This window comes from Mustela nigripes, chromosome 8 (assembly GCF_022355385.1).
Source record: "Mustela nigripes isolate SB6536 chromosome 8, MUSNIG.SB6536, whole genome shotgun sequence".
Lineage (NCBI taxonomy): Eukaryota > Metazoa > Chordata > Mammalia > Carnivora > Mustelidae > Mustela > Mustela nigripes.
Window position 1 is genome coordinate 35,142,561 of NC_081564.1, and position 26,417 is coordinate 35,168,977.

The following is a 26,417-nucleotide window of genomic DNA, read 5'->3' on the forward strand; positions in this document are numbered from 1 at the left end:
TGAGACCCTTCCGAAGCCAGCTGCAAGGTTGATGAACCGTATTATGTGCAGAGAGAAAACAGAAGAGTCTCCTGGCAGAATTCCTGCATCAAATGACACTGCTGGCCACCAATCTAATCACAAAACCCAATGGCAACAGAAGATCAAAGTCATACAACAGAAAATGGCAATTGCTCTCCCCAGTATCTCCCTACGAGAGAACCACAGAATGTGGTCTGTGCATGAGCTCTTAGAACACGTGGGGCTAGATGGGAGAGAGCTGCCTCCATCTCTAGGTGTCTGGACAGGAGTAGGGCATTTGGCTTAATGTATTTGAGGCTTGTTTTGTGAAGCATGATATAGACTTGGAAAAGTGTGCTGAGATCGTCCTCCTGGAGCTCTAGCCAGGGCTTCCACCAGAAGAGCTTGGAGCTGCACCTGGCTACCACCCCACACCCTGATTTATTCATGGGCAGCAGCTGGCAAGAAGCAACTAAGGGTCAATGAGTCTCATGCCGATGTTATTTTTAAAATCCCTGGCACATTAAAAAATGTAGAGATGCCAATATACAATTTTAAATGGTGTCATATACATTTTAAATATTTAACATACACTTTTTTTTTTTTAAGATTTTTTATTTATTTATTTGACAGACAGGGATCACAAGTAGGCACAGAGGCAGGCAGAGAGGGAGGAGGAAGCAGGTTCCCTGCTGGGCAGAGAGCCTGATGTGGGGCTCCATCCCAGGACCCTGGGATCATGACCTGAGCCAAAGGCAGAGGCTTTAACCCACCGAGCCTCCCAGGCCCCCACGAACAAACACTTTAAACACTAAAAATGTTATAATGCGAGGTACTTAACTCACCATATAATAAATCAAAAATACTAATTTCCAGCTCATCAAAAGCAGTGTGATCCACCAGTGAGACATAGATTTGGCCGTATGATGAACACATTCTATTCTCAACTTTGTTCATGTGTCTCTGTGCCCTAAAGTTCATCCTTCTTTGAAGATAAAGTTGACAGTTTACATGTGAGGCTTGGGCCACATATGGCCCTCCTGTACCTACTGTCCCTCCACCCTAATGCCATTGACACATGCTCAGGTGGACTCAACTCCTGATCTTGATTCACTATTGAAAAAAGAGAGAATTGGGAAATGACCATATTTTAGCCAAACTTCCAGCACACTATGCACTGGAGAAAGAGAACGGATTGCTGCAGTGAAATGTCTTGGATGGCGACAGACAATGTCAAGAAAGATAGTCTATGACTTCATGTGGTCGACTCAAGTTGGGTCTTTCAGCAACACATTCAGTATTTTAAATAACTTGTCACTCTATAACTGGCAGATAAAAATAAACCCACACAGGGACCAAGATCATTCAATGGAGAAATGGTATATTAGTTTGCTAGAGCTCCCATAAAAAATATCACAACAGAAGTGCATTTTCTCATCATTCTGGGGTGTGGTAGTGTGCAGTAGGGTTGCTTTTTTCTGAGTTCTCTCTCCCTGGCTTGCAAATGGTCTCTTCTCATTGTGTCTTCACATGGCCTTTCCTGTGTGTGTTCATACCACTGGTCCTTTTCTCTTCTTCAAGAGCACCAGTCATGGGGCACCTGGGTGGTTTAGTCAGGCTCCCTGCTCAGTGGGGAGTCTGCTTCTCCTTCTCCTTCCACCCTGGCTTGTTCTCACTCTCTCTCTCAAATCAATAAATAAAATTAAAAAAAAAAAAAGAAAGAAAGAAAGAACACGATTCATACTGGATTAAAGCTTACCTTAATGCCTCATTTTAATATAATAACCTCTTTAAAGACCTAATCTCCAATACAGTTACATTTGGGGGTTAGGTCTTCAAAACATGGATATGGGATAAGGGGGACACAATTTGATGTGTAACAGATGGTCTTTTCAACAAATGGGACTTAGACTTTTGCATATATATATATATATATATATATATATATATATGCTAATAATAATAATAATAAGCTTAGACCCTTACCTTACACCATATGCAACAATTAACTTGTACAGATACTGAACCTGAATGTAATTTAGGAGGAAAGTAAACCTAAAACTTTTACAAGAAAACATAAGAGAGAATCTATCTGATCTTGAGATATGAGCCAAAAGCATCCTCCATGAAAGAAGAAAATGAGTAATTGGACTCTGCACTACGCACTGTCCTAAGCTCTACACACAGCCTCTCTCATTTAATTCTTACAACAACATTATGACATGAGCTGTGATTTCCTTGAACCAGGTCATATAGCTGAGGTGCTAACGTCAGAGAGCTCTCTCTGAGTAAGCCAACAGTGGTTTTCCTACTAGGCATATTACAGAACAGAATTAAAACCCAAGCCCCCCACATTTCAGTAGAACAAAACCTTTTCTAAAATGAATACAGCCAAATGGTGGCATGGAATCGCTTTATTATTACCAAGTCAAAATTCCAGACTTCCATCCTTCTATTGTGGACATTCTTTAACATGACTTTGCAGAGTCTGCAGGGTGAATTCTCAGCATCTGGCAATGCAGACAGCTTGAAAATAATGTTAAGAAAGTTCTTTTTTGCGGGGCGGGGGGGGGGGATAAAACACCATGTTTGTTTTTTCAATTTAAAGTAGGACTTTTCAAAATTTATTTTAAAATTTATGATTGGCCTTTTTTATTTTAAAAAAATGTATTATGTGTCAGTCATACAATCAGTGGGCACCAAAAGTTTGAGAAATCCTGTCTCCTATGATGAGAGGTATGAGCCCCAGAAAGAGGAGCACAGATGCCAGAGGGATGGCAGACAGGAGAGCAGCAAAACCACACAGCACCGAACAGAACAAAACAGAATGGAAGAGAACGGAAGTGGCCTGTCCTCGGCACTGTAGTTTTCCCACCTAGAAAGAGAAGCCAGAGTAGCCTTTACATACCTCGACAATAAACCACTTCTGCCAGGCCCAAGGTTAACACTGAATTTAATATATTGCATCAGACCACCATGGAGAATAATCTATAAAAATTATGATGATGTCATCTGTAAATACTTATTGGTATCAATAGCTTTAAATTATGGGTTGGCATTCTGGTTTATTAGGAAGCTCCTTAAGATGTATTAAAAATCTGTTTACTCTTAGTATTGATTTTTTGATAAATATATTATCCAGAGAGGTTATATGCAGTGATTTCCCTGGAAAAGCTGACATTTATTCAATGATATTTACTTCACTGAATTAAGTAGCAATATATGCTCATATATCTTTGCTATATCTGGAAAATTATCTCAGAGTTAAGGTAAGGTAAAAGAATATCTGTTTTATAGAAATATTAGGGTATGGTTTAATACCATAAAGTTTAGGAAAGTCTTTAGGTTTGCAGATCTACGAGTTACGGTTTCACTGGCTTTTATACGAAAATACTACAAAATTGAAGATAATTCTCAAAAGCTTATTTTGGTCAATTAATTGGGTTTTTTAAAGATGGCATTCATTTTAAATAAAAAATCATCATTATATTCAATTTCGAGCAATTTTCTCTCATAATAATCTACCAGGACTCTGGCCTTTTCTTAAATAAAATCCACTTAAGGCCAAGAATGGCAGAAGCTGAAAGCTAGTCACTAAAGGCTCTTTTCTTATTCCTCCTGGGCATTCAACTAAGCTATACCCCCAGGTGTCCCTGCAGGTTTCAGGACCACATGACTTTGCTCTCTCTACTTCTGAATCTGGTCCATAGAAATGTCCCACATGGATCCTCCACCTTCTCCTTTGCTACCTAGATGTCCACTTGAGGGCAATCTTGGAGAACACATCCTAAAGGTGGCACAGTCCTTTGTAACACGCATGTGTGTGGAAGGGCATTCCCAACCCAAAAACCTCCAACCTGGAACCAGTCTAGACTACTATATGAATGGAAAATAGTACTGAAATTTGGGGATTTACTTGTTCCAGTATATAGTACTTTTTTTTTTTTTTTGGTATGCTATTAATTCTTAGCCAAAAATACAAAGAGCTTCAATTTCTTTAGAAAGCGCTTTAATATTACAGTAAAGATCCAGATCACAAGACCTATTCAATTTGGACGTATCCTTTTCTCAGAACTCATTCAATAAGTCAATAGACATTTGTGGAATAATTTCATTTGCTCTTACCAAGACTTACAAAGTAAGTGAAAATGTCTCCCATGAATGTAATTAATTACTTAGCTTGGAAAATAACCTATTTATAAATTGCATCTTCAAATTACAGAAAAAGCCTAATAATACAAAAATATGATAAATTACTAACTCCTTTAAGAACAATGCTTTTTTGATCACATTTGGGTTTATTATTACTATTATTGTCTGTTTGGTGAGTTGTTTTCTGTGTTTATTTCTTGTGAATCAATTTTCATTGCTAATTCTTAGGGGTGAGCAGCCACTCCCATGAATTACCTCAGGATGTTATCTTTCTGTTCTATTAGTATCTTGGAGGCAAGATCATCAACTTAGAAAGTACTGAACTTAGAATGTGAAAGCCACTAATTTACCCATTATCTGTAGAAATAGTAAGAAAGTCTGGAAATGCAACAAATGGCGACTCCAAATGGCTTTCCAATAATTACTATTTTTGAAAGGTTTTGCTGAATTTGTCAAAAATGAAGTCTCTTCTTTGACCTACCTGAACGGAAGGGTATAAGTTAATAAAGAAAGGAACTATTAACTTGAATCAGAAGATCCCTTGAAACCACCAGTTTCCAAATTCCTCTCTTCGGATGAGTGGGTGTGGACAGAGGCAAATGAGGATAGCCTCTCTCTCTGCTCCCTACATGGACCTCAGAAAATCTGGGACCAAAGTTTACCCTGCTGGCTGAAAAAGATCTGACCGCTGGGGTTTTATTCTGCATCAAAATACGGGCAGACTAGGGCATGAAAGAGGCCCAGAGGATTTAAAATTGCTCCCCTGGAGCTCCAGGGGCTCTCTGTTCTTTGCTTTGCTGTGAACATGTCATTAAAGAAAATATTGTTCTTATTCACTGGGGAAGGTTACTAATGATAAAGACCTTATGAAATTTAAGAATAAATAAGAACTGTTAACCCGGCCAAAGGAGAGGAGGAAGAGAAGTGCAGAGGGCGCATTCATTAGCTCATTTGCAAAACCTGACCCCACATCTTAACCAGAGAATTGTAGCAATGTCAACTGGGGCAAGAAGCAGCCCATCCAATAAAAGAGCAAAGAATTACACGTCTCCATCTGCTGGGGGACTTAAGGAATTACCCAAATTAGAAAGCGTGACTTGGCTTGAAGGCTTACTGAGAATCTTATCAAACAGAAGTTAAATAAGCAAAGAAAATACTACCCCGTTGCAGGGGTAAGAAAGCATGACTAAACACTATTGTTACTTAAAAGCTGAAATGAAACAACATGGCTTTACTCTCTTCGGTGTCAGGGAAAGCAATGTATGACCCAAATAAAGGCATTTTATAAAGACATTCTCTCAGTGAAGGCAGCCCCTCCCTTCATACAATTCTACTGGGGGAAGAAGGCTGTATCTTCAGCCTGCTGGGGGCAGCTGTGGACACCTGCTCCAAGTGGGCAGATGGCCACTGTCGGCTCTTGATCAAATCTACCAAATCTTCCTAGGGATCCTTGTTGAAGTCTTCCCAATCTGCAGGCATCTCCAATAACAGGGACACTCGCAGGGGAGTCACAGGCTTGAAAAGCCACCATCATAGGTAGGCAATTAACAGATGAAATTCATCCTCAGTGAGTCTTTGCCACTTCATACATTTAATTTTCTTTACTTCCAGCCAGCGCTTTATTCTATTTTAATACTTGGTCTGTCAAGTAAAGCATCGCCTCCTTGCACTTGGGTCATCCGTGACGGTCTTTATCTTCCAGGATACAAGAACAGTGGCTGCCCCCAGCAGGTGCTTCACAAGTATTTACTGAAACAGAAAAGGTGCTAGTCCTAGAAAGAGCTAGAAAGGTCATCTGCTTCTGTCTTCTTCCTCAAGCTTAAGTATTAACTATCTATAATATAATAAGCTATCTATAATATTAATATAATATAATAAATAATATAATAAACTATCTATAATATTAATAAGCTTAAGTATTAACTATCTATAAGAACTATCTATAATATTAACTATCTATAATATAAAAGTATTAACTATCTATAAGAGCTGGAAAAATCTCTAAAGATCACCAGATTCCCCTGATAACTGGCTGTGTCAACATTCAACTCAGAAAACGTTTATCTGTCATGCCTTTTAAATATAAGCAAATGCTGTTTGAACTCCTGTCTTTGGAAATGAATGTGTCATCTTACATAATGTGGCTGTTGGTATTGGGGAGATACGCGACTGATAGGTTCACCCACAGGATTTGTTATTGGTTCCTATGCAGCTTTGATCGAGCACAATTTCCAAGTCTCCCTGAATAATGGTCAGCCGTCTTTATATCACTTTGTCACTGCACATTTCATAAGAAAAGGAGGTGAAATTATTTTTTCTTGACAGTATATATGACAGTTATGCAGTTAAAAATCTCAGAAGTAGAGCTACCAATGAAATTATACAACCTTCCTACGTAGGAATAAGTTCAAATAATTCACTTTATCCAACCCTATGCTGTCCAGAAAGCCTCTACCCAAACAATTTCAAATATAGGAAGGTTAATCCTACTTTCAAAGTTTTTTAGAGCATGATATTTCATAATTGGCTTTCGCAGAATTTGTAAAATTCATGATTTTCATTGTATGATTTTTGTACAAGGTAATTCGGGGTTTTGTTTTATTTTAAATAAAATACTTATTTTTATATTTATATATTTTTATATTTTTATTTAATAATGTAAAAATAACAACTATTTTATGTATTCATATACTGATTTAAATGTATATTTATATTCATAAATACCTTTTCACAATAGGAATGAAGTATTCATATTGTCTTTATTCAAAAAGAAAAAGTGAGTATGACACTCAGAGATACCCTTTTGACAAAATTTCCAGAACCTTTTTCCCTCCTTTACTTCCCCTTGAAAACTGTCTGAGCCTTTAATACGAAATTGCCAAGGAAGGCATTTCACTTAAGATAGTCTAAATCAGTGGCTCTCAGAGTGTCTTCCAGGGACCCTGTATTCCCTAAGACCCTCTCAGGGAATCCACAAGGTCAAGACAGTTTTCATGAGAGTAACATGACATTATTTGACTTTATTATTCCCATTTCATTCTCATTTAGTCACAGATGTACCTCACTGCTCTAGAGGCTAATGGAATGTGTGCTCATGCACTGTTTTCAAAATTTCTCCGTTTTAATTTCTAATCCAGAAAATATAAACAAATACTACCCACATGAACAAAAGCTCTTCAAACGTTTCAGAAAATATTTTTTTCAGAGTGTAAAGGGGCCCTCAGACCAAAGAGTTTGAGAACCACTCAACACACAACCACAAAATCTCTGTGGCATAACACCAGGAAGTTTCTGTCTCCCTCAGGCATGTGATACCTGCAGTCCACTGAGCTGAGTGTGTTGTGGGGTGGAGCTGGTGGGGGGTGGGGGGAGTCATTGCTCCATTTCCTCCCTCAGGCACCCAGGCTAAAAGCATCCCAATGCTCCACAAGACAGGAAAAGGGAAGAGAACATGGGGAATCTCAAATTGGTTGTAGAAGCTCTGCCTGAAAGTGACACATGTCACTTCTACTCACATTTCACCAGCCAAATCAGGTGTAGCCACACTGAAATCAAAGGGGACAGAAAGACACAATCCTCCCATGTTTCTAGAAGGTGAAAGCTGAAAGCAGTTATTCAACAACAGTACTAACTCCTAGCTCTTCAGGCAGCTCATGTCTTCCCAGCATCTTTTCCTGAATAGCTCAGCCACATGGCCATGTACTCATGGGGCTTCGGGAAACACATTTCAGGAAACACGTGGAGAAGAAGTATTTAAGTAGGACAGATACGAATTCACAAGTTTAAGATTTTCTTCCAAAGTAATTGAGAAACATCAACTCTGAACAAAACATACCGTATACGCGCCTAAACTAGCATATAGTACTATTGTGTAAAACAGGCTTTCTAAAAGTCTTTGTCTGACTGACATGTAAAACCAATTATTTATAATTTGTGCCACTAACAAATGTCCAACACCTTCTCTGAAGAGCAAGACCCCGATCAATGCAAATAAATTCACATTCCTGTCTGAACTGACTCAGCCAGCCCAAGTAACAAATTCACATGTCAATGGTGGGCTGACCCAATGACCCATCTGCTGAAAAATACAAACTGTATCATTTTGTTTCCCAAATAACAAGCATTGATTGCAGTGTGAGAAAGGTCGCTTGTCATCAGCTGGGTCGTTGACCTGCTGGCAAATTGCAGCCTGTCACTTCACAGTGAGCCAGGACCATCAGGAGGAATTAAGGCATGTTGTGTTTATCAAGTACAATGGGGGAGGTGACACCATTTTCACAAGATGTGTGTTTAGTGGGATGAGTATCGCAGTCCACGGAGATGGAAAAAGAAAACAGCATGAAAAGGAATGACTATAAGAGATATTGCATAATTTCCCAGGATGTTGACGAGAAGCCTCACTGATGTCGATCTGCTTTAAAATGCACTGAATCAAACCCAGTCTCCGTCTCCAAGTCAGAAGCCAAGGATTTCAATATTTTGTATGTGTTCTATGGGTAACAGAGTCAATAGAAAAGATGTCTCTTTCAAGTTCCCTAAAAGGAACTGGGAAAGGTAAAATTAAGAAACAACCCCATATCAGACAACGTAGTTGCAAGTAAGGACAGGCCACGTGAGAAACACATTTCCAAGGACGCCCTCTCTAAGAATGCAGCTACGGTCACATGCTATCCTACAGAGCCGATTCCACCTCTTTCTGCTACATCATCAGTTGTCTCAATCTGTCCACCCACCAGAGAGAAGCATCATGATTGTCCAGCTGACAATGAATTAAATAGCCATATTTATTTCTCTTTCAACCATTAAGCTTTTAAATATCACTTTAAGAAATAATTGATCACAATCTCCTAGAATCAAGTATCAGCCAACTCTGCATTAAAGACCACTTATATAAAATAATGATCTGCACAATAGTTGATGGGGTTTGCCAAGAAATGCTGTATGATTTTTTTTCTATATTCATACCCATATAATGGACAGGATACAAATGAATGCAGACATGTATCCAAAAATAAAATTCAATAATTTCTTCTGCATCTTCTTACAAAGTTTTAGTTAGCCACCGAAATATCTACCAATAGGATAACAACCTTTATACTGGGTACGCTCACAGAGGCATAAGACCACGGTGTAAAGCATGTGTCCTATTTTAGAGAGTCCTGAAATGACATCCCTGGAGTTAGTCACTCTCAGCCACCGCAAGGCTCCACGAACCCTCTCCAGTAAAGACAGGGAATCGTCCTGATATGCTCAGAAAGGGAAGACACAGGTCAACTTTGATTTTCAAAATATAAATATAAATATAAATATTTTCAATGCGATGTGACAGGATAGCATTTGGCCTAAAATGCAGCTGTGTACAATCGTTGCTTTGGCATTGCCCCAAGTTGGTATACCGCATTCCGGTGGCCTTTCCTTCGTCCCCATGCATACTGCACATTATGCCTGGTTTCAAAACTACAGAACGGTTGAAAAAGAAGTGCAATAAATACTTATAGACACCTGACCCAGATTTAATGATTGTTAACATCTTACCACGTTGGCATTCTCTCCTAATAGACACATGTACACATGCATACATTTTTTCTACACTGATACCCAGACACCCCTACACACTTCAGCATTGATCTCCCGAGAACAAGCACACTTCTCCTACATAGTCTTACACTCTGTGGTACTTTTTTACTAACCAAATTTCCTCATGCCATCTTTTCCTGATATCGTCTAATGAGAAATTTTGAATTTTCCTCTTTGCACCCACAGTCAAATAATGTCTTTTGACCTCCTTTGCCAGAAATCAACAAATGACCTCCATGCTTTGCATTCTCAGCAGCTCAGGACAGCCTCTAAGAGTCTTTCTTCCTCCGGGCTATGATGTCTTTGCAACTTCCTGAGCTGCACTGTGGGTGCATTTGCTCCCTAGCCTCCACTCACGGCCTTTGGACAGGCTGTTCGTTCAGCCAAGCATGCCCACCTGCTCTGGCCTCACGCATCATGCTCTCATGGCCCCTGTCATGACCCTTCCTCCAGGAGGCCCGCTGCTCGCCCTCACCTACCCACCAGTCTCTGGGCAGCAGCCTGCCCCCTTTCCCCACCCAGAGGACCGGCCATCCTGACTTCTACATCTCCTGGAAGATGGAGCACAGTTTGTGGCTCTATGCTCAGTGCCCAGAACAAACCTCCCCAGGGCCTCACACACAGCTGGAACTCCCAAAGAGGACTTCCATCTCTTCCTGGTCTTCAGGTAAAAAGAATAATAAGAATATATATATATATATATACATCTCTTGGACTCCAGGGGCCGTGGAAAGTCTCAGAAGCCCGTAACTGGGAGCCTGCATCTGTGAGGACATGGGCAGCAGGAGATGGGGTGACCCAGAGCCCTGGGGCCACAAAGAATTTCCAAGGCCCTGGGGCGCCTGGGTGGCTCAGTGGGTTAAAGCCTCTGCCTTCAGAGCAGGTCATGATCTCAGGGTCCTGGGATCAAGCTCCTCATCGGGCTCTCTGCTTGGCGGGGAGCCTGCTTCCTTCTCTCTCTCTGCCTGCCTCTCTGCCTACTTGAGATCTCTTTCTCTTTGTCAAATAAATAAATAGATTAAAAAAAAAAAAAAAAGAATTTCCAAGGCCCTCTCTGTGCTGTGCAAGGGCAACTTAACCTACCACAGGCCACATAAGCCAGTTTATTAGTAGCCCACTCAAAACCCTTTTGACCCAAAGATCCTGCCCTCCATAAAGCAAAGCTACTAATGGCATCTCCAGGCCCTGCTGGCTTGTCTCCTTTGGGTCTCAGGCTCTCTGTCTGGTGTTTCCCAATCAGCCCACCCCAGTCAGCCACCCCTGCAGGCAGATGAGAAATCTGCATTCCAAAGACCCACACTGAGTTTCCTATCAAAAGTCCACAGGCCTTTCTTTTGACTCCTGCGACAAGGTGAGCTCCTCTTTTCCAACACTCTGACCATGCCCAGCGTCAGGGGGCCTTGCACAGGGAGCACAGCATATGTGAGAGCTAACCAGCTCCTCCCTGTGATTTTCTCAGGCTGGTTAACATCACAGCCCCACAGCCTACTCTGAACCCTTCTCAGATCCCTTCCTCTGCTCAGATTCCGAGAGATTTACAACCTCTCTCATGATTGGTTTATTTATTTCATTCCTCGGCTTCACATAACTCTTATGATGTCATACAATTTTACAGGAAATCAGGCAAGGAATGAACCTATTTTAAAAACATGTATTTATATATACAGGCTCATTTGTATCTTTTTTAGAAATATTTAAAAATAGCTAGACCCCGTTCTTACTTTTTGTTATGGTTTCCAATCAGTCAAGATGAGAATTTAGAACAAATTTAAAGGAGAACAGTTGTTGAACACTGAACATAAATGACTGAAATAAGCTATTATATATATTACAATGGCCCCTGGACCTCTTGAAACAATTATTTATTAAAAATCAAGACACTTTTCTAAAAGTAAAACAAAACAAAAAACAAGACTACCCTGATCTTGAAAGTCTTTACATATGAAAACTGAATCATTTAAAACATTATGTCAAGTGATGTAAGCCAGACACACAAGGACAACTACTATGTGATTCCACTTCTATGAGGGACCCAGAGTCGTCAAAGTCAGAGACAGGAAGTAGAACGGTGGTTACCAGGGTGTGGGAGGAGGAGGGAATGGAGGGGAGGGAAGAGGATAGTGTCTCATGGGTGCCGAGTTTCAGATTGGAAAGATAAAAAAAAAAATCCGAGAGATGGATGGTGGAGATGGCTGCACAACCATGTGAATGTACTTAGTACAACTGAACCCTTAAAAACCGTTAAAATGGTAAATTTTATGTTGTTTATACCCATGTTAACGTGAGGCTACCCAAAGCCCCATCCTGTTTAATTAAGAACTCTCCAGAGATCACTGATCTGAAATGGGCTTTTTTAATGCTATTCTAAAGTTATTTTTCTAAATGTTATTTATAACAGAGAATTTATCTTTTATAATAGAGAATACAACTCCAGTCCAATCTCTTTCACTGTGTCTCATCATGCACTGTTTAACTGGAAACCCAACCCAAGCCTCACCAAGCCAACCAGAGTGAGATAAATGAAGGATAGACCATCAACGACTGTCTTACATCTGGATGACGGGCAGCAATTTCTCAATGGGACCCTTGAATGAGGTTCCCAGGGACAATGAAGCTGTTTGTATTTTCTGAGTTCGATGACTAAAAACATTCAGAATTGATCCAAAAGATGCCAACTTAATGACCATCCCCTAAAAAAATTGTTATTTTGATTAGAAAGTTATACTTGACCCTAAAGAAAATGTGTGACATAGAAATGATAAAGCAATTACCCCCAATCCTCCCATACGGAAATAAATATTGTCAGTACTTTAATGGACTTCTTTCAGCTTTCTTTTTTAATCATTCCAAAAATTATATGAAGGTCTATATCTTCTGCTTCGGTATTCGGTATTATTTAGAAGAGACACTAAGAACTTGGCATGAACTTTACTCAGAGTCCAAATTAAGCTAAGAGATGAAGTCATACCAAATTGCTCCTGAAAAATTTCTTAATAATAATAAAAGAAGGAACATGAGGCCAAGTTCCCAAAGTCGATTATCTTGTCTCACCTGGTCAACAATCTTATTGAGGTAGGTTCTAAACACATTTGCACAGCCTTTAGGATCACCTAAGACTGACCATCTCACTCCATCCAGCAGAGCTTACCTCTGTCTCCGGGCCTGGTTCCTGCTCTTCACTCTGCCTACATGACTCAACCTCCATGTTCTCCTTGTCCTCAGTAGAATCCCCATCTCTGCTCCCAGATCACCTCTGCAGAGAGGCTGGTCCTGTCTCCTGCTTCCATCACCTGCTATGCCCTTATCCTGATGTAGCTTTTCTGTACAGCCCTCAGCACATCCCACCATCACAATGTATGTCTCTGCCTATGAGCTCCTGCCTGCCTACCCCGCAGGCTATAATCGGCAAGGGGACAGATCTTACTAGTGCAGCTCCAGCACACAAAAAGAGTTCACTGATGAGGAGGCTGGGAAACCAACAGCTTAAGAAACTGTTCAAGATCAATAACTACAAAGTGACAGAGCCAGCATCTGACCTGGGTGGAACCCGCAGCCCCCACAATGGAGAGGCCTTCGTGTTCATTTTCAGAAGATCCAGAAAGCGACCCCCTGGGATGAAGACCATCTCCTCGCTAGGTCCCTGTGCTCATGGGAAGATGACTCCTCAGTAGTCAGAAGAGCAAAACTGGGAGCTGGCTCTCTAACCTGTAAGTCTGGAGCAGGTTTCACTTCTCTGAAATTGAGTCTCCTAAGACACAAAAGAGAGACAATGCCTCCCAGTCTTCCAGGGTCCTCATGAAGATCAAAGACACACAGCAAAGAAGCAAATGATGTTAACTGCTCAGAGTCATTTACATGTTTGGGATTCCTTTGAGAAAGGAAAATGATCAGAGGGGACTCGGTTGCCACTTGCCTGCAATATAGACTTTGTTTTGCTCTTGTTTTTACTTTTTTGAAGGGATAAAGCATCCAAGAAAGCTTAATTTGATGCTATAGCAAGCTGAGTCTGATGGACCAAATTCTGCATAACTTTTTAAGTATTCAATTCCAGAAAGTCATTAATACATCAGGGAATATGTGATTTTACAGGTTAGAATCTTTTGGCAATCCAAGAACCATGTTACCAGACTGAGGATGAAAGGTGCTTCGGGGAGGGGTCCTTACTCAGCTCACTCAGTGATGAATCCCAATGTGATGAATAACAATGACTAGCGCATTGCAGGTGTTAAGTAAATATTTGTTGAATGTTGACAGATTCAAAGAATGAATGAGATAATTAGACAACTGTCTGAATATTCCGTGCCAAAAATACTACTCACTAGATACACACTGAAATTTAAGGAGGAAAAAAATTCCTTTTCAACCCCATAGTCTTCTTCTCTTCCTCACTCACTAAATTTTGCATAAGCCCTGAAGTGGGAATAAATAGGGAAGGTTTCCCTAGCAAGAGGGAAATACGCCTGAGGAACACACCCACAGAGGAAACTCTCAATTCCTTTGTCTGTTAACCCATCCTCTTTCCCAAATGTGAAACTGACCCTACATAAATAGATGCGGTCATTTTTTCTATTCTCTGGGCCATCCCGCTCAAAGCACATATTGCCTCTCCACTCCCCTACCTCCCTCCTTCTCCCTGCCTTTCATAGGGGAACCCACGGAAATGGCTCAGTCCTTAGTCATGGTGTCTCTGTGAAGATCAGAAACATCACAGTTCCCAGTTTGCAACATATAAACTAAGTGTGGAAGGCTCCATGAGCTTTCCCTGGTTACACACTACACTTCCTGTTAAGTTTTCCTAGCACTGGGAACCAAATTCACTAAATTTGGCTTCTGCTGGAGGTTATGATGTCTTAAGGGGACCACATCAGGTGTAAACATACATTAATGTTATGAGTTATCAAATGATAGCTATGGTTATAAGTTATCTTTACATTTTTACTATTATGAAGAGGTTTACAAAAAGTTTTGTTTATTTATTTATTTATTGTTTATTGGTTTTTTTTTTTTTGCATAAGATAAATTTGCATTTTCTTACCCATCAGACATGGAACTTGTTAAATACCCATTTTATAGAACTCGAGCGTGAAGGTACAAACAAAATCCTTTAATGAAATATAAAAATATAAAAACAGTTGTCGAACCGTGCAGGTGCTTTTACATGATAAAACAGTTCTTATTCAATACTTCTTAATCTACTCTGATAATTACACCACGTACTACAGTACAGAAAGTGAGAGAATACAACAGTGCTAACAAAATGGACCAGGTTATTAAGTGATTACTTAATCAAGAGTGCTTGTGCTCAAAGTAGCAATCCTTATGCTAAAGCTCAAGAAAATTTCCCATTGTTAATGGAGATCAATTGATAGGAAATGAACCACACACCAATAAAGAGAAACCATGTGGAGCACAGTTTCAAGCTAGCTGCAATAATCTGGAACATAAACGTCAACTTCAAATACAAAAATTTAAACGGCATTTGGTCTTTATTTGCCCTAAATATGTATTTCTAGAGCCAATCTCACAGCCTTAGAGTAGTTATCAAGTCAGCTTATATAAAGCTCCAGACTGTATTTAAATTTTTTAGATGTGACTAAAAATAACCTTATACATGAAGATACAGAGAAACAAACTGTACACACACTCAAGCACTGATTAAAAAAAAAAATCCAGAAAAAGTAAAATTTTAATTAGAGCAAATTTAGAGTAAAAATTTCAGTCTTTCACTTTCATAATTTTAAAAATCCTATTGATGGGTTATTTGTTTATTAGAATCACCAAAGTCCCAGAAGGATGATGGTATTAAACAATAAAGAAAAATCACAAAGCTTTTTCATAGAAAGCAAATTTATGAGAAAGAGGAAGTCCCTAATCATCATGGTTTTTTCTTACTGATTTTAACGGTCTAAAATTTGGAAAATATATCATCTGAAAATAAAAGAAAATATGAAATAGTACTTGGGTATTAATAATGATTCCAGAAGCAATAACTATGTAAACTGAGTTCAAGGCAACGATCACAGGCTGATGGCAAAATGGTCTAAGACAGGGGTCAGCAAAAATTTCCATAAAGAACCAGACAGACAGTAAATATCTAGGCTTAGTGAGCCCTACAGTGTGGCTTGAAACCAATCATAGACGATATTTAACAAATACACAAGACTCCATACCAGTAAAACTTTGTTTATGGACGCTGAAATTTGAATTTCACGTGTCACAAAATATTATTATTCTTTAGATTTTTCTTTCAACCATTTAAAAATGTAAAAACCATTCTTAGCTTTTGAGCCACCCGCAAAACTGGCAGCAGGCTGGATTTGGCCTATAGGACATAGGACGCCAACCCTTGGATTAAGGCATCACAGAACCATCCCACACATGAGAGAACATATTCAAATATACATGTGAGAACAAATCCAACCATATTGTAAATAAAGGTGTAAAGAAATCAGCCCCCAGGAGGCACTGGTTGTATCTGATTTTGTTACCCATTTACCCTGAGCGATTCATGAAACTGGTTTCTGTTTTAGCCCAAGATGGCCAGCTTTAGAATTTGTTTTTGAAATAAATAAATCCTCTAATGTATGTTAATGCCAAGGGAGGAGGAGGAGAAAACCCTTGTAACTAAATAGTACTTAAAGCAACTCATGGATACATATTGGAAAGTCTGTTTTAAAATCGATACCATAGAATACTATATGCAAAGCTTTTAAGATGATATTTCCTTATTTCTCCTTTTTTTAAAGTTCTTCTCTTTTTTAAAATATTTATTTATTTATTTATTTATTTGAGAGAGAGAGAGAGAACATGAGCCTGGGGATGGGGCAGACGGAGAGAGAAAGAAGCAGACTCCCTGCTGAGTAGAAAGCCTAGACAAGGGGACATGGGGCTGGATCCCAGGGCCCTGGGATCATGACCTGAGCCGAAGGCAGACGCTTAACTGACTAAGCCCCCCAGGCACCGCTATTCCCTTATTTCTAACAATGCCACCACCACCACCTGCAAAGGGTGTCCATTAAAATGACCTGACCAAGTTCCAATGTGATTAATGCTCAATTGTCACCACCTTCCCATTCTTCCTTCAAAATAAGTAGAATTTTTGCTGGTGTTCAATGGAATGAACATCTTTCACTCATTAGAGAATTTATTAAGACTTCTACAGAAAAAGAAGTATCTACATGCATGCATCACCATCTTCTCTTCGGTGCCAAGTGGATCCTGGAGGCTGACAAGGTTAAAGCTACTCTCCAAGGTCTCCCATTTGTGATGGAGGCTTTGTTACCTGGATTCCCCAGATAGAGTTCCACCTACTCGACACATTTGCCAGAAGAGACATCCATCTATTTCCCATATCTGCTGCTTGGGAAAGGATCAACTGGGAAATGCCTATTAATCTAGCTCAGGTGTGCCCAAAGATAAAGGAAGTATACTTTAATTAGACTTTAAAGAAAGACATACAAAGGTGAACTCTTTTTACTTTGTAACCAGTCCCTTAATTGTGCTATTCCCACTAGTTAATCACCTTGGGCTATCACACTCAAAGACCAACACCCTCATTCATTCAGCCAATGCCCAATAAATATTTACTGTGATTCAGACTCTATAGTGAAGCTTTGATTTTAGAAAGAAAATTTAAAACTACATGCAAACCTGATGGCATCCATGGATCAGAAGTTGGTTTGGTCAAGGTGTTCACCTGCTCCCAGTTGAAGTCATCGTCTTCAGCCTGACTATATCCACAGGTGCTATATGGCTCATCAAAAAGGCAACCACCTAAGATGTGAAAGAATGAAAAGTAATGTAAACAAAGAGCAGACCTCTGGAAGAAGCTATGATGATTGCAGGTAACTATAAACCTACTTGATACCACGTTGAATTTGATTTGACTTTTGTGTCCAGGTACCATGGATCTTGACCCTACTGTACCCTAAATGCTAAGTGCTAACCAAGCTGAGTCTTAACCAGGCCTTGCCATACTGTTATGCTACACTGTTCCTCCAAAGAATCCAATGTGTGTATAATCCAAATGAAAGTAGACCTAAGCAAATTTATAATTCATATTTTCCAGATTTGCAGGAATTTGGAATAACTGATCTTGTGTTCAAAACTTTAAGGGGATTACCCTAGGTATTCAGCATGTTTTCAATAGAAAAACACAATAATGTGTCCAAAAAAATTAAAGGAGAAACGCTTTCACCATAACACTGGCACAATGTCAGGGAGCAAAATGCAGTAGAGACCATGAATACAGCTTGCAAAATATTTTTCTAAGAATTATTCTTAATCTAAGATAAAATCAACTTTTACTTTAATACTTTGAAGATTTGAGTCTTGATATTGAGAGATTATAAATTTGTGTATAGCCCACACAATCTTTAAAGGCAAGAATAAATTCAAAGCTAACCATGCAAACATCTGCTTAATTCTGGTGCTAGAAATGAAGCTACTTAAAGAAACAAAGAATAAAAGAAGATGCAGTTTTACAAAACAATTCAGCTATTTCAGCATCCTGGGGCACATTGACAATTTTAAGTCCTACCCACATCCTCTTAAATATCTCTTATTACTTTGAGTTATTACAGTATTAAATCTTTCTACCAGTTTCACATTGTGAAAGGGAGTGATTATATTGATCATATTATTATTAAAATTCTGATGTGCATTATATAATGTTATTACTTATGTTAATTAAAGCTATTAATTATAATTACTTTCCAATGATGACAATTAAGGGTTCTGGTCAAGAAAATCCAAAAATAAGAGTATTATTGCACCATGTCTATACTGTATGCCCAGGCAGCAAGAAAAAAAATAAAATAGCAATTGTACAAACTCAGAGGTAGAGAGAAGTGTTAGAGGTCACCTGGGCCAGCTTCCATCCCAATGCTTATATAAAATCTACAATCTTCGAGACAGCTAGACAGCTCTGAACAGATAAGGCATTCTGAAAATTCAGGAACGCATCCCTGCCTTGTAGACAATTCCCCCTTTAAAAAGGCCCAAACTCTGCTTCTTCAAATGTATATGCATTTATCTTAGCTCTTCCCTGTGAACAAATGAACACAGGGCTATTATACATGGATCCTTACTAAACCCCATTTCATTGTTTTCCATGCATTACTCTAGCCTGTTGAGAACTTCTGGAATCCGGATTTTATCATTTGGATGTTAGTCACCCTACCTAGACTTAGGTTATCTGCCAATTTGATGAGCACACATTCTCCGTCTGCCTCCGAATCGTTGATAAAAAAAAAAAAATTTAAACAGAGCAGAGTCAAGGGACCTCAGACCAGTTTAGAAGGTTTCTCCCAGCTTCCTAGCTCTGTCTCAGTTGTTAGCTCCAGGCGTGATGGTGAAATTAGTGACCCTGGACACCATCTTCTCTGACACTTTAACAGAACTGGTCAATTAAACATTCCACTGAGAGCAGAAACTCATTACAAAGATATAGCACTAACTCAATATTTCACCTTGACAACAACTGGTAATTTATACTTCCCTCCTACTCAGCTTCAACAAGTTCAGAAACAAAGTGGATTTGTTTAAGAGCACATAAGACTAACAACTTTCCAATTTGGGGTGAGGAATGTTAGAAGACTGTGCAAACATCAATGGGAACTATTTCCCCTTGCTTGCAAACCCTAATTCTGACATAGAAGATAGTGTCAGTATAGGAGGAATGGGCTCAAACAGCAGTAGCACTAATAATATTCAGACAGAAAGAAACCACCATGAATTTTGAGAGAAAATTGCCCCCCTCCACACTGGAAACCTAGATAGCACTTTGATGAAAGTCCTGCAGAGCAATCTTAAACAGTGAAAAATCAGTATAGGCAACCACAGAACAACTCAATGCTGGTTAAAGATCTGATTTACAAAACAACCACTGGCACTGAAGATATAACCAAACATAAAGGCAAAAGCAGGCATGGCTGACAGTAAGCCCCAAAGACTAACACAATGCTGGTGCAAAGATATAATCTCCCATTACATAAAGCTGTTTTTATCACTTGAAAGGACACATAAAATATATGACACGGTTCTTTCTGGGTCCATGTAGGATTATCAAACCACTGGAAAATGGGATAGACTATGAATTTCCTATTGCTGAAAGATATACCCCCCTGCACACCAATTTTCCGAGCCACCACTGGCCTTCATCCAACAGACGTGAGACCCTAAAAATAGCAAAGTTGGTTTATTGAGCTAAAATGAGATGAAATTATCATGTTTACATCTGAATTAAAATAACCAATTAAAGGGAGAATGATTAAACTTTGGTTTTCAAGGCAGCTTTGTGCAGTGGACAGGGTCCAACATTTGGCACATTCCTAGTCTTCCACAGCTAGTTTTGTGACTGTAGACAGATTGCTTTGGTTCTCTGAGTCCCGGTTTCTCCAGCTATAAAATGGAGATAAACCATTCCTCATGTAGTATTTCTGACAATTCAATTAGATAGCAAATGTAAAGTTAGTGTATCATAGTGTGTTAGCCATGTTCAACCAGTATCAGTTATTATTAGTTCTGAAATCCTTCTTACAATAATTACCCTCATGGGTTCATTTCATTGTGAATAGCTGGGGTACATAACTGGAAAATTTAAAAATGTGTGTCACAAGAAGGTGAAGAGTCGTGAGCACTGACGCTGGGACACAGTGTTCCTCTACGGACCCATGCAGGAGCAAAGAACAGAGGGCTGGGAGGTTTCTTAAGTAAATGTTGTGGGGTCAATGAAGAAAGTGACAAGGAAGCCTAGACCCCTAAAATGCAGTAAAATAAAGCATTTCCAAAATAAACCTCCTTGATTTTCAAAATAACACAGCTTTTGTACAGGAACATACAGCAATGTGGTCAGCAATACACTTGGCCAAGGTTTCTCCCGAGTTGTCTTACTTGGACTGCTGCCCCACAGCTTATGGCTGGACTATATTCCTCCATCACATCAAATTAAATGATGTCTCTTCGGTGAAGGGGAATCAGTATTAAATCAAGAGTCATGCACAAGAGGGAGGAGAGGAGACACAAGCTAGGTGGGATGGGCGGTCTTCACCATCCACTTTCCTTCTCTCCCTCCTTCTTCTCCTCGCTGCCCCCCCCCCATACACTTACACACTAACACACATGTGCTTGTGCCTTCATCATACATTGGGGAAGACTTATCCGTAGTGAATTTGAATACCCCACACAAATGTGCTGGGTGAAGAGTGAGGAATCGTGCAAAAGGAAGTGTGTCCACGGATGTCAAATATTTAGGTAGCAGCAGACAAGAGTGATGATTTCTATACAAGACTGATGACAGCATGGCTTGCTCCCAGACAGGCAGTGCAACACCATGACATAAACACTAAATTAACAGAAGCAAAGGAAAATAAACGTTCAAAAGCTGGGAAAGTAAACAAAGGAAAAAAGGAATAGAAGATTACACCAGCAATAGGCCTAGGACTCCACCACCACTGCCAGGTAATGAAAAAAAAATGTCACTAGCCTCATTTGCTGGCAGTTAGCCACAAAGTTCACTTTGACCTCTGGGGTAGCTAGGGCAAAGAGAAAGATCTCACTGATTACACAGTTTGCAGTATCTATTAAGACTATGATGTTAGTACCAAAACTAATAATGGGGGCTGAGTGTGACAAGGGCTTGATGGCTGAAGGCTCCTTTAATCCTCATTCCCAACCTCTAAGGTAGAGACTATATCATCATATCACATATACAGAAACTGAGCCACAGGAAGTTGGTTATACAGCTCACACAGGTCTCAAAGCTGAAAGATCGTGAAACAGAGATTTGAACTCGGGCATCTCGTCTCGAGAGCCCACATTCTTAACACTCTGTGATGGTATCTCCGAAGCCGAAAACTCAAAGGAAACTTGAGCACACCTCATCAGAAATCCAGAGAGAACTGTCCTCCCTGGTAAGAAGCAAACAACGTAAATTAATGACGACTTCTCAAAAGCATCTACCAGAATAAAATGGGTCTTAGGGTAGATTTAGTAACATGTTAGGAGACCATGTCCCCAGACTTTCATTCAGTAAACTTGATTTTTTTGGGAGTTCAGTGCATTCTAGGATTAAAGTTATAATATCCTTTAAAATGATCTTTATGATTATTCTTTCTCTTGACAAAGTCTTAATGGGTTACCATGAGTTTATGTACTTACTTCCCAACTGAAAATTGCAACTAGTCTCTGCTATGACTCATGTATAGAGCCATGTACTTAAGAAAGCAGATGAAATGGCTGTTGGAGATTCTTTCTCCTTCTCCCCCAGCCCGTCCCTCTCATTCTCCCCCTCCCTCTTTCTAAAATAAATAAATAAATCTTTAAAAAGAAATCAGATGAAATGGCATCAGGCCTGATTTTTTTTTTCTCACAAAAATTGCAGAGTTTAAAAAAAAAAAAAAAACAGGTGCATGAAAGCCTATAGCTAGGGTAGGAATTCTGCTGAAAAGTAACTTTGGTTTATAACTCTATCTTAGTCATCTTGGTACTCTCTAGAACTGGTATATTGTAGGCACTCAATAAATGCTTTTTAGAAAAGTGGGTAATGAATTCCCCAAGATTCTATGCAGAATTTGGCTACAATAATTTTGGCTGGAATTTTTTAAAAGAAGTATAATGTGGAGGTGCCTGGGTGGCTCAGTCAGTTAAGCATCTGCCTCCAGCTCAGGTCACGATCCTGAGGTCCTGCGATCAAGCCCTGCATCAGGCTCCCTACTCATCTGCTTCTCCCTCTCCCTCCCCCCACTTGTGCACTCTTTCTCTCTCTCTCAAATAAAAATCTTTAATAAAAAAAGTTTAATGTAATATCCACTTGAACAATGAAAGAAATCTCAATATAGCCCCACAAAACACACAGCCCTGTACTTGTGTATTCCAACATGAATAAGCTACGAATGTGACAAAATCAGTGAACGTGTTCATTTTCTATTATGGTTGAAAACTAAGCAGGTTAAATGTTAATTAGGTCTCCACAAATTATGGCTTTTGCTTTAGAAAAGTTGAACACTTTTTTTGTGGGGGGGGCAATAATTAGATAGCAAGGCTAGTTGTCTATAAAGGTTATTCTTGATTGATGAAAATAAAATATTGTCATCCGCACACTGAAGAGAATTTATCTTTCTCCTTTCTCTGGCATAGCAGAGAATTATTCAGTAGATCCAAGAATAGTTATTGTATCATTAAGATAGAAGCTATAAAGGAGAGGATGGTATACTTTTCCCCCAAGGAAACCTTACAGGATCTTTCATATGATTATTCTATGTCATAATGAAGCATCAGGCCTGGAGAGCAGACAAAGGAAAATAAACTGCAAGGGTGAGGTCAGTGTAAATATATATATATAAAATAATAAAATGATAAAAGTAAATAAAATAAAAATATATATGTAAATATATATTATATATATATTTACATATATATTTTTATTTTATTTACTTTTATCATTTTATTATTGAAGTATAATTAACATTAAGTATTATATTAGTTTCAGGTGCACAATATAATGATTTAACAATTCTATACATTGTGACCCATGAGGGTCATACATGTTGACCCAGCACATATACATGTATATTTTATAAACCAAATTTATCTCTTCTGAGATACACTGATATTGTTGATCTCTGTTCTATTTGGTTTTGGAAAGTCCTACCCTCTAAACTGACTTCAGGACCCTTCAAATGTTGCTACCTGAGGTCTTTAAGGTTTGGGAATGAGAACCATTACCTGGGATTGTTTATGTCTTGAAGTTACTAATCAACACTAATATATGAGAGCCTTGTTAGGGCAAGCAGAGGACAACCTGTGATCTAGAAAGTTCTCTGGTATTAACAGCTACCTCTCTGTGGACATCTGCCGTGTGCTGGCCAGATTCTGCTGAAGGCAACATACAGGCATTATTTCACTTACTCTTCACAACCAGTATGAGGCTTTCCTCTCAGTTCAAAGAAACTGTTACATAACAAAACCACGCATATGTTTACATGTATTATTTGATCTTAAAAACCCTAAAGGCAAGCACTCATATCCTTTATGCCAGCTCTCAATGCATTACCTCTTAGCTCTAAATTCACTTTTCCTTGCTTGCTCTGCAAAACTGTATCCAAGTCCTCTAACTATGTTTCCTGTCCCAGAGGGCAAGACAGTAAGCTTTAACAGTAGAGGGTTCTGGAGAAGCACTGTGGGAGGGAGGGGTAGTCTCGAAGGGCTCCCTGGAAGGCTCCTAAACGCACAGGGTTTCTCCAGACCCACAATGCAGGAGCTTCCCAGTGCCCAGCTTGACAGGTGCCTGGCGGTGGGCAGCACCCCAGAGAGAGTGGCTTACACCAGGACCCCCTGAGCAATTTTGTAGCGGAGTGCCTGTCAGAGACATGCCTCCCATGAACAGCTTCCCCTGCTACACTAGAAGACGCATTTCCTCGGAGTTGCATCGCGTGGTCCCACAGTGACTTGCCTGCCATCCACTGAGCCCTGGATCTCAGCTCTAGATGGATCTCCTCCATGGACCCTTTCTTCTCTGGAGCAGTGCCGGCTTCTCATGTTTGCTATTCCTTTGTTCTTAGAGCTCTCTTTACTCTGTGCTAGCCAATCTCCTATATTCCAATCCACTGTTAGAGTTCATTATTCTTTATAAAGATTTTATTTATTTGTTTCAGAGACAGAGTGAGAGAGAGCATGAGAGGAGAGAAGGTCAGAGGGAGAAGCAGACTCCCCGTGGAGCTGGGAGCCCGATGCGGGACTCAATCTTAGGACTCGCGGATCATGAGCCCAAGGCAGTTGCCTACTAAGGCGCCCAGGCGCCCTAATTATTCTTTAAATGAAACTCTCCCTGTTCCAGTTACTGTGTGATTTCTGTCTTCTGACTAGAAATTCATCAGCACACCCCAGTTTTTACAAATGGGAGTGTGGAATGGTCAAATATCTTGCCCAAAGCCACAGAGAGTTAAAGGTAGAGCTAGAAGTTCACCCAAGGTCTGAGTGAAAAATTCATTCTCTTTCCAGTCTGCATATTTTTACCCTGAATGTACCTCTATAAAGTAAACAACAATGTGTAATATTTATATAATGACTGTTGCCTGATCTCTTTGCAAATAAACTCTTCAAAGTGCTGTTTCTAAGAAGCCAGTGGCGGACAATCAAATGTTAATTTCATAAACTGACTTATAAGATACATATACATTTTGAATTGCTCTGCCTTTAACAGGTTAAATTGACATACACTATAGCAATGAAGTTCTTCTTGTTATAATTACAGTCCATTTAAAGTTATTTTGTGAAAAGACAGGAATACTCCTTGAGATTTCTGGAACATTTTTCTCATTTGTTCTAAATACAGAATGACCCCATTTAAGGCAGCCTTTACTAAATGCATAAAGTATTAAATAGGTCTCTTTACAGAGAGGGCAAATCAAAAACGAATGCTCAAGTACCCCCCCAAAAAATTAATGTCCTATTGTCCTAAAATGAGTGTAACCTCAGGTCTTTTCCACTTATTTCAAATTAAAACTGTCAGATAAATGGCGATAAATTAATACATTTCAAACTATAAGCAGAAAGTGAACTATAATATAAACAATTGTTTTAAGCATTAAATAAAACCTACACCAACATAGCAAAGCCACTGCTTTCTTCTTATAAATCAATCCCAGTGACATCTACGTTTAATTGCCTGCCAAACAATGCAAGTATATAAAGCCTCTTAAACTTTCAGTGCCCCGGTGATGGTGAGTGAATCAGACACTAAGCATTATAGAAATGCTCTTCTACATAATTTAATCTAGCAAGCGGTTTTTACACATTGCACAGGCATTTAAAAGGCTAATGCTATGCTCTATTGTAAAACGTGCTATTTGCCGATGGATATATTTTATATAAGCCAAAGGAAATGAGTGGTATTGTTCTTAAAGTTTCTATGGCTTATTATACTTACTGCATATTTCGTTCTTTTTAAAGATTTTATTTATTTATTTGACAGAGAGAAAGAGAGATCTCAAGTAGGTAGAGAAGCAGGCAGAGAGAAAGGGGGAAGCAGGCTCCCAGCGGAGCAGAGAACCCAGATGTGGGGTTTGATCCCAGGACCCTGGGATCATGACCTGAGCTGAAGGCTGAGGCTTAAGCCACTGAGCCCACCCAGGCGGCCCTGCATATTTCATTTTATATCGATCTACTGATTCCTAATTTTTTTTAAAGGCCTGATTACAACAAACAGCCATGCATTTTTATTGACCTTAAGATCTTTTTTTTTCTAATGGGTAACAGTGTCATTTCTATTTGCAAATACAGATGCATCCAAATCATTACGGACATGCCCCAGTTTTCCACTGACAAATAAATACCTTATAGAATTGCTAAAGGATTCATTAAGCCACTCATACAAACTCTCTATAAATTTGAGTCTTCCTGAATCTAACACTGGTCCTCTTACTGTCCACACCAATATTGAAAATGACAGTGTGAATAACAGTTGTCTGCCTCGATCATAGCAACAGGAATAAATAAGGAAAACAAAATGATAGACTATCTCCTAGAACTGTCTAGAGGGGAAGATGGTCGCATCTAGATAAGCATTTATCACTTCATCTTCGGAGCTGCCTGTGTCCTGGCTTCCACCATGGAGCAGTGGTTCTCAGAGTGGATTCTTGGACCAGCAAGCATCACCTGGGAATCTTGCTGGACATGCAAATTCTTGG

General features: G+C 39.4%; 1 protein-coding gene across 13 annotated transcripts in view; it reads right to left on the reverse strand.

The window, feature by feature from the left end:
• The window catches only part of PTPRM (protein tyrosine phosphatase receptor type M), a 777,671-nt gene that overhangs the window by 570,234 nt on the left and 181,020 nt on the right, over positions 1-26,417 (reverse strand). For all 13 annotated transcript variants that reach the window (XM_059409214.1, XM_059409213.1, XM_059409212.1 and 10 more), the window contains exon 2: positions 17,380-17,502. In XM_059409214.1, coding sequence (XP_059265197.1) covers positions 17,380-17,502 — 123 coding nt within the window. The remainder of the gene's footprint in view (positions 1-17,379; positions 17,503-26,417) is intronic.